Source organism: Sapajus apella, unplaced genomic scaffold (assembly GCF_009761245.1).
Source record: "Sapajus apella isolate SASKATOON/1434 unplaced genomic scaffold, GSC_monkey_1.0 scaffold81, whole genome shotgun sequence".
NCBI classification, from domain to species: Eukaryota; Metazoa; Chordata; class Mammalia; order Primates; family Cebidae; genus Sapajus; species Sapajus apella.
In genome coordinates this window covers 5,048,003-5,062,559 of record NW_022437021.1, presented here as the reverse complement: position 1 = coordinate 5,062,559, position 14,557 = coordinate 5,048,003, and the positions used below count along the sequence as shown (strand labels likewise).

General features: G+C 35.7%; 1 protein-coding gene across 4 annotated transcripts in view; it reads left to right on the top strand.

The window, feature by feature from the left end:
• Nucleotides 1-14,557, top strand: part of AKAP9 (A-kinase anchoring protein 9) — a 167,869-nt gene that overhangs the window by 70,952 nt on the left and 82,360 nt on the right. For all 4 annotated transcript variants that reach the window (XM_032253055.1, XM_032253057.1, XM_032253058.1 and 1 more), the window contains exons 14-16: nucleotides 353-551; nucleotides 5,999-6,095; nucleotides 7,322-7,402. In XM_032253055.1, coding sequence (XP_032108946.1) covers nucleotides 353-551; nucleotides 5,999-6,095; nucleotides 7,322-7,402 — 377 coding nt within the window. The remainder of the gene's footprint in view (nucleotides 1-352; nucleotides 552-5,998; nucleotides 6,096-7,321; nucleotides 7,403-14,557) is intronic.

Below are 14,557 nucleotides of genomic sequence, written 5' to 3'. Positions count from 1 at the left end.
TCACTGTTGCCTCTCTGATCTCAATTTTTTCATCCTTGAAAGATGTGGACTACTTACATTTTTGGTCCTTTCCCACTTCTTAAGATCTATGATTCTAAATTGTTTTAAATTTTAAAGATATAAAATTGTTGAATTTAGAAGTACTACAGCAGGAGGAACAAAAAGAAGATCTTGAATTGTACTATTTGTTTTCTTGTTTTTATCAGAATGAGTTTAAATTGAAACCAGAGTTATTACCAATAAAAACATACTTTTTCAAAAAAGAATTAATATTTCTGCACACACAGTGATTGTGGTATTTCAGTAAGAAACTTACTTCAAATGTGCATTTTTGTCTCTTTATATAACATAGATGTCAGTCATAAAAGCAAGTTATCTTCTCTGCAAAATCTTGAAAAAACTAAACGACTTGAAGAACAAGTTCAAGAATTAGAAAGCCTCGTATCCTCTTTGCAGCAACAATTGAAAGAAACTGAACAAAACTATAAGGCAGAGATCCACTGTTTACAGAAGAAGCTTCAAGCTGTTAGTGAGTCCACAGTTCCGCCAAGGTATTCATCTGCATATAGCTTCATTCAACAGTATTTGTAGCTTTGTAACAATTATACTATCATCCAGAATAGTTATTTTTTTAAAAAATACAACTTAAGCAAAGTTCCTTGAAAAAGATAGGATGTAGGTTTTTTTTTTTTTTTTTTTTTTTTTGACGGAGTTTCACTCTTGTTACCCAGGCTGGAGTGCAATGGCGCAATCTTGGCTCACAGCAACCTCCGCCTCCTGGGTTCAGGCAGTTCTCCTGCCTCAGCCTCCTGAGTAGCTGGGATTACAGGCACATGCCACCATGCCCAGCTGAATTTTTGTATTTTTAGTAGAGACGGGGTTTCACCATGCTGACCAGGATGGTCTCAATCTCTTGACCTCGTGATCCACCCGCCTCGGCCTCCCAAAGTGCTGGGATTACAGGCGTGAGCCACCGCGCCCGGCCAGGATGTAGCATTTTTAAGAAAGAAGAGCAGGAGATCATTCTATATCTTTGAAATGCATGAAATAAATATTGATATAAAGTAAAGACATTTTATTATAGGAATTTTACTTACATTTATACTTTATAAAGATATTGGTTGTTACTAATCTGCTTAATTAAATCAGGCAATGTGCACATATTTGCAGTTTATTCTGTGCATAATCTTTGCTACTTTGATATGGTGAACACTTAAGGAATATAAGATAATGATCATTCCAGTCATGGCAGGATTTCCTCCACTTTGTTGTCTCATGTTCAAATTCACTACATCCGAAGTAGAACTTTGGATTTTTTCAAAATCTGCTCCTTCTGCAGCTATATCCATCTGTCATTACTCCTCTTTCTCTTCTACCTCTCTTTTAGTCTACCAAGAAATTCTATTTTCTCTACCTTCAAAAACATATCCAAACTGTACGACTCCTCACAACTGTGGTATCTGCCACCCTTTTGTCTCACCTGGATTACCCTAATTCCTCCCTAAAGTCTGTTCTCAACACAGTTAAAACAGGTGCCAGAATCTTGCTTTTAAAATTTTAAATTGATTATATTATTCCAGTGCACTTCCTTCCTACATGATGAGTACCCATTAATTTTCTGACTTTTAATCTCCTACTTACTTGTCGGTCACTGTTTTAAACCACACCAGTGTCTTGGGGTCCTCAAACAAGCATTATCACTATGCTTCTGCTTGAGGAACTTCTCATTGGCTATTCCTTCTACCTAGAATGGTCTTCCTCCAGATATATGCCTAGCCAATACCCTCACCTCCTTTGGATGGTTACTTAAGTTTCATGTTCTTATGAGGCTTTTCTTAATCACCCTGTGTAAATTAAAATTGTTCCCTAGAACACTGATTCCTAGTTCCTTACTTTGCTTTTTCTAAATTACTTAATATTGTCTATTTTTATATATGTACATATTATATACAGTTTATATAATATATATTATATAAATATAACCAGGCGCTGCATGGTGGCTTATGCCTCTAATCCCAACATTTTGGGAGGCTGAGGCAGGCAGATTACCTGAGGTCAAGAGTTTGAGACCAGTTTGGCCAACATGGCAAAACCTCATCTCTACTAAAAATACAAAAATTAGCTGGACATGGTGTTGTGTACCTGTAATCCCAGCTACTTGGGAGGCTGAGGCGTGAGAATCACTTGAACCTAGGAAGCAGAGGTTGTAGTGAGCTGAATTCACACCATTGCACTCCAGCCTGGGCAACAGAGCAAGACTCCATTTCAAAAAAAAAAAAAAAAAAATGTGTGTGTGTGTGCGCGCGCGTATGTCCACATATATGTTAATTTGGAGAGGTAGATTCCTTTTTATTTTGTTATTGTTTGTCTCTGGTAAAGGACTTTAAGCTTTATAAGGGTGGAGCTCTTTTTCCATTTAGATCATTGATATATCCCAAACACCTAAGATAATCTACCTGCACATAATACGTACTCAATGTTTAATGAATTAACAGTTTATAATTTAGTTGAGAAGTATGCTGTAATATATAACTAGCTCTATAAAACCCTCAGATTTATTCTAACTTCGGCTGGCTCTGCTATTCTAGCACTGATGTCTTCATAGGCACCTGCTATTAAAATGTCAACACAGTTTTTTTTTTTTGGATAGTGGACGAAATATTCAATGTCTGCTTGTTTGGAACTAGTTGTTACTCTCTTTTATTTGGAGCCTACCTATGGGCTTTGGAATTGTTTGCTTGTAATGGGTACAGCCTTATAAAGCTCCCATTGTCTTTGAGATTGGTGATTTCTAAACATGACCATACATCAGAAATAGTGGATGTTTTTGAACTTTAATTTTTTAATAGTTACAATGAAAGATCACTGGATTATAATTTGGAGAGTCATACTCAATAACTTGGAGATGAAACTTGGAAATTTGTGTTTTTAACAATATAATTCTAAGGCATGGAGCCCATAGATTGGTATTTGGAAACCACCACTTTCTGATATGAAATAAAATACGTAAATAGGAAGAACTTTCTAATAACCAGTTGGTATTCAAAGTACTCTTTCTTTAATTAGTGATGCTTTCTCTCTAAAGCATGAAGAAAAGAGAAGCTTCTGGAAATGTAGGCTTACATTTTTATTCCTGCATTTGGGCTTCTGCCAGCTCACCACCCTGTTTCAGAGTTTCTGTAATACTGTGTGGAAATGTGTTGACATTGCCTTTGAACCAGAATCATTTGTTTGCTCCCTGCACCCCTACCAAAAAGAGTAACCATCCGCATTCTTACTCATAGTAATAAGTCAAAATTATTTTTTTAAATAGTATCACATATTTTGGACACAACTGTAACATATTTTGACTACAGTATACTGTTCTCTGTGGATAGGATTGAAATAGTTTGAGAAAAATAATTGAATCATTCTTTTAACAAATATTTGGTGACTTCATACTAGAAACCTCCAAGAGAAACACTGTGAGGTTGGAAAGATCATGGGTTTTAGAGACTGACAGATCTGCAGTTGACCCTGATTTGACCTTTTACTGGCTATATGATCTTGGACAGATTATTTAAACATCTCTAAATAATAATAGGGATAATAATAATTACCTTTAAGATTGTGAGGAGGTGCAGTGGCTCACACCTGTAATCCCATGACCTTGGGAGGCTGAGGCAGGTGGATCACCTGAGGTTGGTCAGGCTGACCAGCATGGGGAAACACCATCTCTACTGAAAATACAAAATTAGCCCGGTGTGGTGGTGTATGCCTGTAATTCCAGCTACTCGGGAGGTTGAGGCAGGAGAATTGGTCGAACCTGGGAGGTGGAGGTTGCAGTGAGCCAAGATTGCGCCATTTTACTCCAGACTGGGCAATGAGAGTGAAACTCCATCTCAAAAAAAAAAAAAAAATTGTGAGCATTAAATGAAACAGTAACTGAAAAAAGCCTTAGCTTGATACCCTGGAGGTAGAATTAGATGTTTATGTAAAGTGGCTATTTCCTTCCAGGACGGCAATGTAATCATTGAAATAATAATTACTTGCAAAATAATTTTTTGAAGGTAATGGTTGGGGATACAACATAGTGTTATAACTAAAATGCTGGAATTTAAACCCATGTCCTTGTGGCATTTTTCACTGCACATCTGTAATACTGCCTATTAGAGTAATAACAGCAAAATGGAAATGAAGGATGAATATTAAGACATTGCAACAGAAGGAATGTTGGCAACAAAGCAGAGGGAAAAAAAACTAAAATAACTGTTGCTTGAGCCTAGGGAATATGGAAAATGAAAATACATCATATAAATAGGAAAATCAATAGAGGTTGGGGATAATAGGAGCTTAATTGCAAGAGGGGAACAATGAATTCAGGCTACACCAGTCTATTTTTTTTCAATTTGGAGTAAACACCTGCAAATACTATAAAGCTTAAAGAATGAAGGCATTATGGACTAAGTAGTACTTTTTGGAATTTAGATCATAATGGCTGGATAGATAATCAGGAGAATTTTCTAGGCTGTGAAAATAAGACCCAAGACATAAAACCAAGGATCAGAGGAGTATATACAAGGGACAGTGAGGAAAACAGAGACAAAATAGTAAGGAAGACAGAAGAAGCAGGAAAGGGCAGAGAAGAAAGACAAGGGAATGAGTTTTTAGAAGCATAGGGTGGTCATAGAACATGAGAAGGCAATTCACAGCAGGAAAAACCTAAATGACCAATAGCATTGGAAAGAAAGTGTCTTCTCAAAAATAAAGACATACGCGTTCTAGCAAAGTTTTACAATTGTTATGACCCCCAATTGCTGAAGTTTTGAGAAAATACTTAAATGATACTATTATGAGAATAAAATTAATATAACTTTTTGGAATATGGCCCTGTATTAAAACATTAAACTTAACAGTTACTTATAAGATTTTATCATATAGAAACATCCATGGAAGTGTGCCAAGAGAGGTTTCTGAAGATCTGTATTATAGCATTGTTTGTAATGATGAACAATTGGAAGCAATCAAATGGTCACCATTAGGGATTTAGCTATATGAGTTAGGAAATGGGATGATGACAACTTTTATCTGGCCAGTTTTGGGCAGAATTTAGGGTGGAAAAGAAAAGAAGAAAGAAGGGTGTGTGGACAAGAGGAGGGTCAAACTAAGAAGGCAGCATAGTTGCACATAAAAATGGGTGTGGAAAATTGTACTTGCCAGAAATGAAAATTATAATTTGCTCCTTTATCTTTTTCCCATGGTTCCTAAATACTGATCTTACCTTAGTTTTTATGACCCAAGCTAGCATTTTAAGAAAAAAAAATTTTTTAATAGCGAATGCATGTAAAAACTACACAGTATAGATGTGAATACCAAAAGATAAAACAGTCGAAAAGTGAGTACTTATAAATTAAGATTCTTGTCTTTACCATCACTCATGAGTTCCACTAGAGGTAAACATTGTTACTTTTGATGTGCATACATAGGAAGAAAATCAAACTTTTTGTATGCAAACATACATATATATGTTAAAAGAAGTTTCTCATAAAAGTGAGATTTTACAAACTTTTAAAAAGTCAGTAATATATCTTAGATAACTTTTAGAAAATGTTTTTACTGGCCAATCACAGTGGCTTATGCCTGTAATCCCAGCACATTTGGAGGCTGAGGCAGGAGGATCACTTGAGGCCAGGAGTTCAAGAACAACCTGTGTAACATAGTGAGACCCATCTCCACAAAAAAAAGAGTCTGTACATATAAGTAGTTCCATATCATACATTTGTAGTGTAAAATGACATAAAATTCAGTTGATGATCTGTTAAAATACCCTGTTATTCAATTGTGTTCTTTTAAGTGGAAATACTAGTCAAAAATAAGATTTAAGTTACAATACTTATAACCCTTGACTCATTATTGTCTTCCATGCCCCAGTACATATTTTATGTGTGGTATAGATTTTGGATGAACGCTAAAGCACATATGCAACTCTAATTCTTTAACCCTTTTTATTTATGTTTAGCTTCTCCATTGATTCAGTGGTAATTACAGAAGCTGATGCACAGAGAACAGTGTATCCGGGAAGTTATGTGAAAAAAAATATTGATGGTACAATAGAGGTATTATATTTTTAATTTTCATCTTTTAACTGTTATATACACTGATTTTTTTACTATCATTTTTATGTCTGATTTACTAATAAATAGTTGCTGAGAAGTAAGTATAATAAACATGAGTATAATACCTTATATAGAAAACCCAGAATACACATGTAAAGAAATTTAATATATTTTTATAGCGTATGGAAAAACACAGGGGAAGTTAAGTTTGAGGGGTTATATTTCTCTTAAATATGTTATAGTTTTAAGATTTGTCTTGTTTTTTGTAACATGTGGGCTATGTACAAATTAATTTCAGTGCCCTGGCCAACATAGCTGTGTCTTCCCAGCATGGGAAGTTGGACCAGGCCATCTCCAGAAAAGTGTTTAGGAATCCCCAGAATCCAAGACAATAGGGCTGGGATAATAGATGAGGCCTACTCCGGTAAGGTCTGTATAGTATACAAAAGTTCCACATCTTTTACAGTGCATGCCGTCTAACTAAACCACCCACTACCTCTGCTCAACATTGTATTCTCAATTTCTTACACCTGCAGCTTCCTCATACCTGCACCTGCAAAACTCTGGTGTTCATTCAGTAGATTTTTAGCTGTTAAGTTTTAGAAAAAATTAAGATCATCATTATTCCTCACTCAGTAAACAGAGGAAAGATGTTAGACAAATCCTTTAATCCTTGATTCTTCTATATTCAATCCCATATCATGATAATTGGTAAATAAAGAAATACTTTCATACTGAGAAGTTATTTACATTTTTTAAAAGTTGATGGGTTTTTTTCTATTGATAAAAGTAATTTGTATTTGTTGAAAATTAGATAGTATTAATAAGCACCAAGAAGAAAAGAAAATTTGCTTGTAATGTCATGAGCAAAGATAGCCACTTTTTAACATTTTACTTAAAAGGAACTATATACGCACATAAATATTTTATTAGTTATATTTAAGTATCCTTTTCCCACTCCAGAATTATACATTAGTATTTATAAATATGTAAATATATTTCTCTTTGCATCTTTTATTGTTAAGTTCACAGTAAGTATAATTATTCAGTATAATTACTTACTAGAATTGTTTTTAATTGAGATAATTAAAATTTATTTTTTGCTGAAAGTATGTAGAAATTTTCTAAAAATACTGATACTTTTCAGAACATTTTGAGGTAAAAGTTTAAAAATAAGTGGTGTATAATTAATGTAAATAAATGTCATATTTTGTTTTTAAATGTAGTTTTCTGGTGAAGAGGAAACAAATATGGTTAAGTTGTTGGAAAAACAATACCAAGAACGATTAGAAGAAGAAGTAGCTAAGGTAAGCTTATAGCTTATCTGGAAGATTATCTTGGTTTATATTCCCTTTGAGCCTTCAAAAATAACATAGATTTTAGTTTTAGTTTTAGTTATGTTTCATATATAGTTCATCTTTAAGTGGTTGGATAATGATACCAATTATAGTTACCTTTAAACAAAATATTTGGGAATTTTTGAGAGGAGCATTCTTCTTGATGTAGACGATTAATTAGAAGCTTTTCAGAATTCCAAAACAAGTCTATGTAATTGTTACCTTGTGAAAGAGTTTGGTCTACCCTAAAAGTTGGGGAGAAGATAGGAAAAGAAAGAGAAATTGGTTAGTCCTCTGTGTATATTATCTGTACCTATTTCCAATCAGAGAATTTTTGTTAGGTAATGACTACAGGTGCTAAGGGAGGATTATCACTCAGTATTAATTAGCTCCTGGCTAAGTGAAGGAGTTTATCAATGTGAGTTTTGCTCATCTCTGTATGCTTATCTGCTGTGTCCAGAGTCATTCTTGAATATTAGCCACATAACCTAGTGTAACGTTATGGTTCTGTTTGTTTTGTCTTTGTATTTCTTTTCAAAATGTATATACCTGGTTGGCTTTTCATACTGGAACTGTTGAATTATGAGTTTGTCTGCTTATTTTTTTAATATTTCACCTGTTTTAATATAACAATCCCAGTGGAATTTGTGCATTTTAAAGGGGTAGGATTGATTGGTAGGATATAAAGGAAATACATAAGGAATTAGGAAAAACATAAATTAGATGAGAAGGTCAAGACCCAAGGAAATATCTGGGCCATAAGGACTTACTTGCTTATTATGGCTAAAGTGAAAAGTGAAGCACTATTTTTTTTTTTTATAGCTTTCAATGTCTAGTTCTTGGAGGAATGCAAGTTTTCTCTTGCATGCAGCTCTTACACAAATTTATCAAATGGAATGTCGTATCAGGGTATAGTAATTAACGTGAGGTTTAGTGTCGGATATACCATACTTTAGTGAGCTGTTCTTTTTGTTTACTAGATTTGTAACCTTAGGAAAGTTACTTAACTTCTGAATCTCAGTGTTGTATATGTTGAAAGAGAAAATAATTGGCATAGCAGTAATTTTTTTAAGAATTCAATGAGCTAATTAATGCATATAGAACACTTTGCAGATGAGTTGATGCATAGTAAAGACTCATTAATATTATTTTGAAAGTAGTCTTATTATTATGATAATGGTGGTAATATAAAGATGTTTTTTTGTTTTGTTTTGTTTTTTTTTGAGACGGAGTTTCGCTCTTGTTACCCAGGCTGGAGTGCAATGGCGCGATCTCGGCTCACCGCAACCTCCGCCTCCTGGGTTCAGGCAATTCTCCTGCCTCAGCCTCCTGAGTAGCTGGGATTACAGGCACGCGCCACCATGCCCAGCTAATTTTTTGTATTTTTAGTAGAGACAGGGTTTCACCATGTTGACCAGGATGGTCTCGATCTCTTGACCTCGTGATCTACCCGCCTCGGCCTCCCAAAGTGCTGGGATTACAGGCTTGAGCCACCGCGCCCGGCTAAAGATGTTTTTAAAAGCATTATTTACTCAAACTGATAGCAAAGCACCAAAGTACAGGTCAGTGAAAACTCTTCTAAAGGCAGCCAAGAGACTACATTTGATGGCGGAGCTTGGTCCTAGAATAATGTAGATTGTTGACATTAGTCACCAGTACTGATGGGATTATGCTGTACCCTGTACCCATCAGATGTGATAGAAGAAGATTGAGAACCATTTTTCTTTTCTTTTTCTTTTTTTTTTTTTTTTTTTTTTTTGAGACAGGGTTTGGCTCTGTGGCCCAGGCTGGAGTACAGTGGCACAATCCCTGCTCACTGCAAACTCTGACTCCTGGGCTCAAGCCATCCTCCAACCTGAGCCTCCCAAGTACTGTAGCTGGGACCACAGGTGTGCACCACCACCTCAGCTAATTTTTTTGTATTTTTTTGTGGAGACTGGGTTTTGCTATGTTGGCCAGGTTGGTCTCGAACTCCTGACCTTAAGCAGTCCACTCACCTCAGCATACCAAAGTGCTGGAATTATAGGCGTTAACCACTATACCTGGCTGAGAATCATTTTTCTAAAAGCACAAGTCTATATAGAAGAAGCCCAATAACAGTAGTGATTCCCAGTGTAGATCACATTAGTTTCCTCCTGTGATTTGGGCACATGCTATTCAAATTAGACACTCATTTAGATTTCACTATTAGGCTGTGTTCTGGATGCTGAGGTATAACAGAATAAAAGAGGATGAAATCTTTGCTCTCATAGACCTTACATTCTAGTTGGTACAGGTAGACAACATACAGATGATAAGTACCATAAAGAAAAAAACTATAAATAAACGGGACTAGGAAAATCCATGGGGAGTGAGATGGTGTTATTTTATATAGGGTTGTCATGGAAGGCCTGACTTATGAAGTGACATTAGAGGAAAATCCTAAAGGAAGTGAGGGAGCGAATCAGGAAGATATCAGGTGGAGGACCTTTTTAAGAAATATGAAAGGGAAAGTCAAGAGAGACAAGACAACGGCCGGGCACAGTGACTCACGCCTGTAATCCCAGCACTGTGGGAGGCCAAAGCAGGCGGATCACCTGAGGTCAGGAGTTCGAGACCAGCCTGACCAACATGGAGAAACCCCATCTCTACTAAAAATACAAAATTAGCTGGGCATGGTGGCGCGCACCTGTAGTCCCAGCTACTCAGGAGGCTGAGGCAAGAGAATCGCTTGAACCCAGGAGGTGGAGGCTATGGTGAGCCGAGATAGCACCACTGCACTCCAGCCTGGGTGACAGAGCGAAACTCCATCTCAAAAAAAAGAGAGACAAGAAAAAAGAAAGGTCAAAAATTACTCTAATAGATGTCTTTAAGACATGGTCAGGAGACTTGACTACAGTTTGTGAAGGCTGCTTGCCCAGCTGCTACCTCTGCTGAGTTGGAGGACAGTTCAGTTTAATCCTGCAACTCCCACATTCATGGAACCCATTTTGTGAAATATTGTGAAATCCTGGCACAGATTTGTCTCTTCTGCAGATGTAACTGGATATAGGATGAAGAAATACAGGGAAAGAGGGCAAGGGCTCACACTTCAGGGGAGTATATTACTCTCGGTTATTTGACCTGAGCAACTTGAAGAGTCAAATTGGTATTTGCTTAGCGTTCTTTAGTAGGGTGGCAAAAGCTGCAAAGGAGTAGTTTTGAAGAGGAATGAGGAGACTTAGAATTCAGCTTTTGACTCATTAAATGAAAAAATATTTACTAAATGTCCAAATATAAATGTTGAGGAAAGACAGCCAAGTAAATGCTGAGGAAAGTCAGTGCTAGTGGTTCGGATATAATCTAGATTTTAGGAAATAAGATAAAACTAGAAATGTAAATTTGGGAGTTAGCATATAGAGCAATGTTTTTTAAACTGTGAGTTTTAACTCGTTCTTAAGGCATGAAATCCATTTAGGGAGTTGGGAGTCAGATTTTAATATTAATGGAAAGTTGTAATTATAGACACATACGTACCTGTGTGTCCCCTGGGAGGTAATATAAAATGTAGTTTTGTTGTTGTTGTTGTTGTTGTTGTTGGTGTGTGTGTGTGTGTGTGTGTGTGTGTGTGTGTGTGTGTGTGTTTGCCGAGAAATAGAGTGGTAAATAGTAATATAGGGGGTCAAGTGGTAAGTTTTTGTTGTTGCTGTTTTGTTTTTATTTTAAATGACAGAAATTGCTTCTATTTCTGTGCTAATGGAAATGATTGAAGAGAGAGGACGGGAAATAGCTGATTTAGGAGTAAGAGGAGCAGTTGCTGGAGTAATGTCCTTGATTAGATGACAGGGGATTCCATTCCCTGGATGGTTGCCATTAGATATGAGCATGGCAGTGTAATCCATAATATCAGGAAGGAAGGCAAAGAATATTTGGTTCATTATTCAGGTATCTTTTGAGATGTATTCGGAGCTTGTGAAAGTTATCTTCTAGTAATTGCTTCTGTTTTATCACTAAAACAAGAAGCGAGATTGACACCTGAGAGAGACAAAGAAAGAGAAGATGTTGGAGTTTAAGAGGAGAGAACAGGTCTGTCTAGGGGAGGGAATCAGAAATGGAGTAAAATTGCTGATTGCATTCAGGGCCCATTTTAAAGGTAGTGGTTATGAATTTAAAATAAGATCGATCGGGTTGGTTGGATTTTTTTTTTTCCCCTCCTCAGTTAAATTCAGCTACACAGGCATATTTAACTGTAACCAGAAGTGGAATTTTGTGAGACAGTATAGCGAAGGTAAAGGAAAGAGTAACAGGGTGGTTAAGTCTGTTTTTTTTTAGTTGCCAAACCAAAAAAAAAATTTTTTTTTGAGACGAAGTCTCACACTGTCTCCTGGGCTGGAGTGCAATGGTGCAATCTCAGCTCACTGCAACCTGTGTCTTCCAGGTTTACGTGATTTTCCTGCCTCAGCCTCCCAAGTAGCTGGGATTACAGGTGTGCACCACCACACCCAGCTAATTTTTATATTTTTAGTAGAGACAGGGTTTCACTATTTTAGCCAGACTGGTCTCAAACTACTGACGTCATGATCTGCCCGTGTCGGCCTCCCAAAGTGCTGGGATTACAGGCATGAGCCACTGTGCCCAGCCCTAAACCAGAATTTTTATAATTATATCTGTCATTTCTTTCTAATCTGAATGCATATACAAAAGAAAGTGATTTTTAGAATACCAATTTTTAAAAATTTCAACAGCTTCCTTTGTGTTTTTGTTCTTTGTTTGTAATTCCCTTTACTGAGGTATAGTTTAAATAATATGAAATTTACCAATTATAAGTGCAAAATTTGGTGAGTTTTAACAAATGTTAAAAGTCGAGAAACTAATACCACAGTCAAGGTATAAAACATTTCAATCATCCCATGCCGGCTCGGAAGCCAACCCCCTTTCTTTATACATTGCTAGATTCTCTTTGCTAATATTGTGGCAAGGATATTTATGTCTGTGTTCATGAGAAATATTATTTGAAGTTTTGTTTTCTTGTAATGTCTTGGTTTGTATTATCAGAATAATGCTGGCCTCCATACAGTGTTGAAATAGATTGCCTCTTCTATTTTCTGGAGTAATTTACATAGAATTGGTATTATTTCATCCTTAAATATTTTTTGAGTTTTGCCAGTCAATGCAACTGAGCCTGGAGTTTTCTTTGTTGGAATATGTTTTTAAGCTGTGAATCCAATTTATCTAATAGATTTAGTTTTATTTTGGTTATCTATTTCTTTTTGAATGACTGTTGGTAGTTTCTATTACTCAAAGAATTGGTCCATTTCCTTAAAGTTGTTGAATTTATATAGGTAGAGTTGTGTTGTAGTATTCTTTTTTTTTTGAGATTGTGTTTTGCTCTTGTCGCCCAGGCTAGAGCGCAGTGGCACAATCTCAGCTCACTGCAACCTCTACCTCTGGATTCAAGTGATTCTCCTGCCTCAGCCTTTCAAGTAGCTGGGATTACAGGCACACACCACCACACCCAGCTAATTTTTGTGGGGTTTTGTTTGTTTGTTTGTTTGTTTGTTTTGGTAGAGATGGGGTTTGACTCTTAACTCCTGACCTCAAGTAATCTACCCACCACAGCCTCCCAAAGTGCTGGGACCCACCTGTAGTATTCTTTTGTCATTTAATGTCTGTGGAATCTGCAGTGTTATCCCTGTTTCTCATCTTTTTGTTGAATTGGCTAGAGGCTTATTGATTGTATTGATATTAAGGATTCAGCTTTTGGTTTCATTGTTTTTATTGTTTTTGTTTTTATTTTTGATTGCTGCCCTTATCTTTTTGATATCCTTTTTCTGCTTGCTTTGGATTTAATTTGCTCTTCTTCTGCTTTCCTAAAATACATTTCTTCTTTTCTAATGAATTCATTTAATGCTATACTTGAAAATATAGTATTATAGCTTTAAACATTATAGCTTGCAAGTATAGCAATGTTTCCTTGTATGCAATATTTAAAGCTGCATTCTGCAAATTTTCATTCAATTGAAATATATTATTTCCTCCATGACTTCCTCTTTGATTCATGGGTTATTTAGAAATACACAGATTTCCTTGTGTTTATGATTTTCAGATAGTTTCCTGTTGTTGATTAATTAATTTTTAAGTTTCTTTGTGGTCAGGCAAAATACCTCATATAGTTTCAGTTCTTTTAAATTAGATGCCCAAAATATGGTCTTTTCTGGGTGAATGCTCCATGTGTACTTGAAAAGCGTATATGTTCTACTATTGTTCAAATTTCAGATTTTCCTCTGGTGCCATTTTTCTTTAGCCTGAAAACCTTCCTTTAGTTTTTCTTTTAGAACAGGTGTGCTGATAATGAGTTCAACATGCTACTAATTATATGTTGTCTAATTTTGAATTGTATATTAAATGTTTTGAATTGTATGTTTTATATGCTCTGGATGTCATTATAGTTCTTTGAAGAATGTGAATTTTAAAAAGAAAAATAGGCAGTTCGCCCAGTTAGGTTCAGACTAGAAATCCTGTTTCATCTTTCCTAGAAATTACCTCTCTAAGTTTTTACTTCCCTCTACAGTCTCCTAGCTGTTGTTTACTCTTCATAATTCTTCAGTTGTTTTTGTATTTTGCTCAGAGTTTTTAGGTAATCAGTGGGAGAAGCAGGCTGTAGTGGGCTTATTTTATGTTGCCTGGAAGCACAGTCTTTGTGTTTTCTTATTCCACAATTCAGATAAAATTATTGTCTTATACTGTCAGTATTTCAATTTGCCCACTTTTTTTTTTTTAAAAAAGGATGTTTATGTTCAAATCCTTTTTGCATCGTAGGCCGTCATTTTAGGATCTTATTTCTTTTTGAAGAAAAATTTTTAGAATTTTTTTTTTTAACTGATGATCTATTGGGAGTAAACAATGTTTTTTAATTGTCTTTGTTTTTGTCCATGAAAGTTTATTTTGTTGACTATTTGAACCTGATTTAACAGTTATTTTTATGCCAGAACTTTGAAGGTAACATTCCAGTGTTTTCTGATTTCTTGTTTCTGTCAACAAGGCTCTTGTCAGTTTGTTGTTCCCTTGTGGGTAATACATCTTTTTGTTTTGGAAACATTTAAGATCTTTTTGATTTTGATGTGTGTGTGTGTGTGTGTGTGTGTGTGTGTGTGTGTGTGTGTGTGT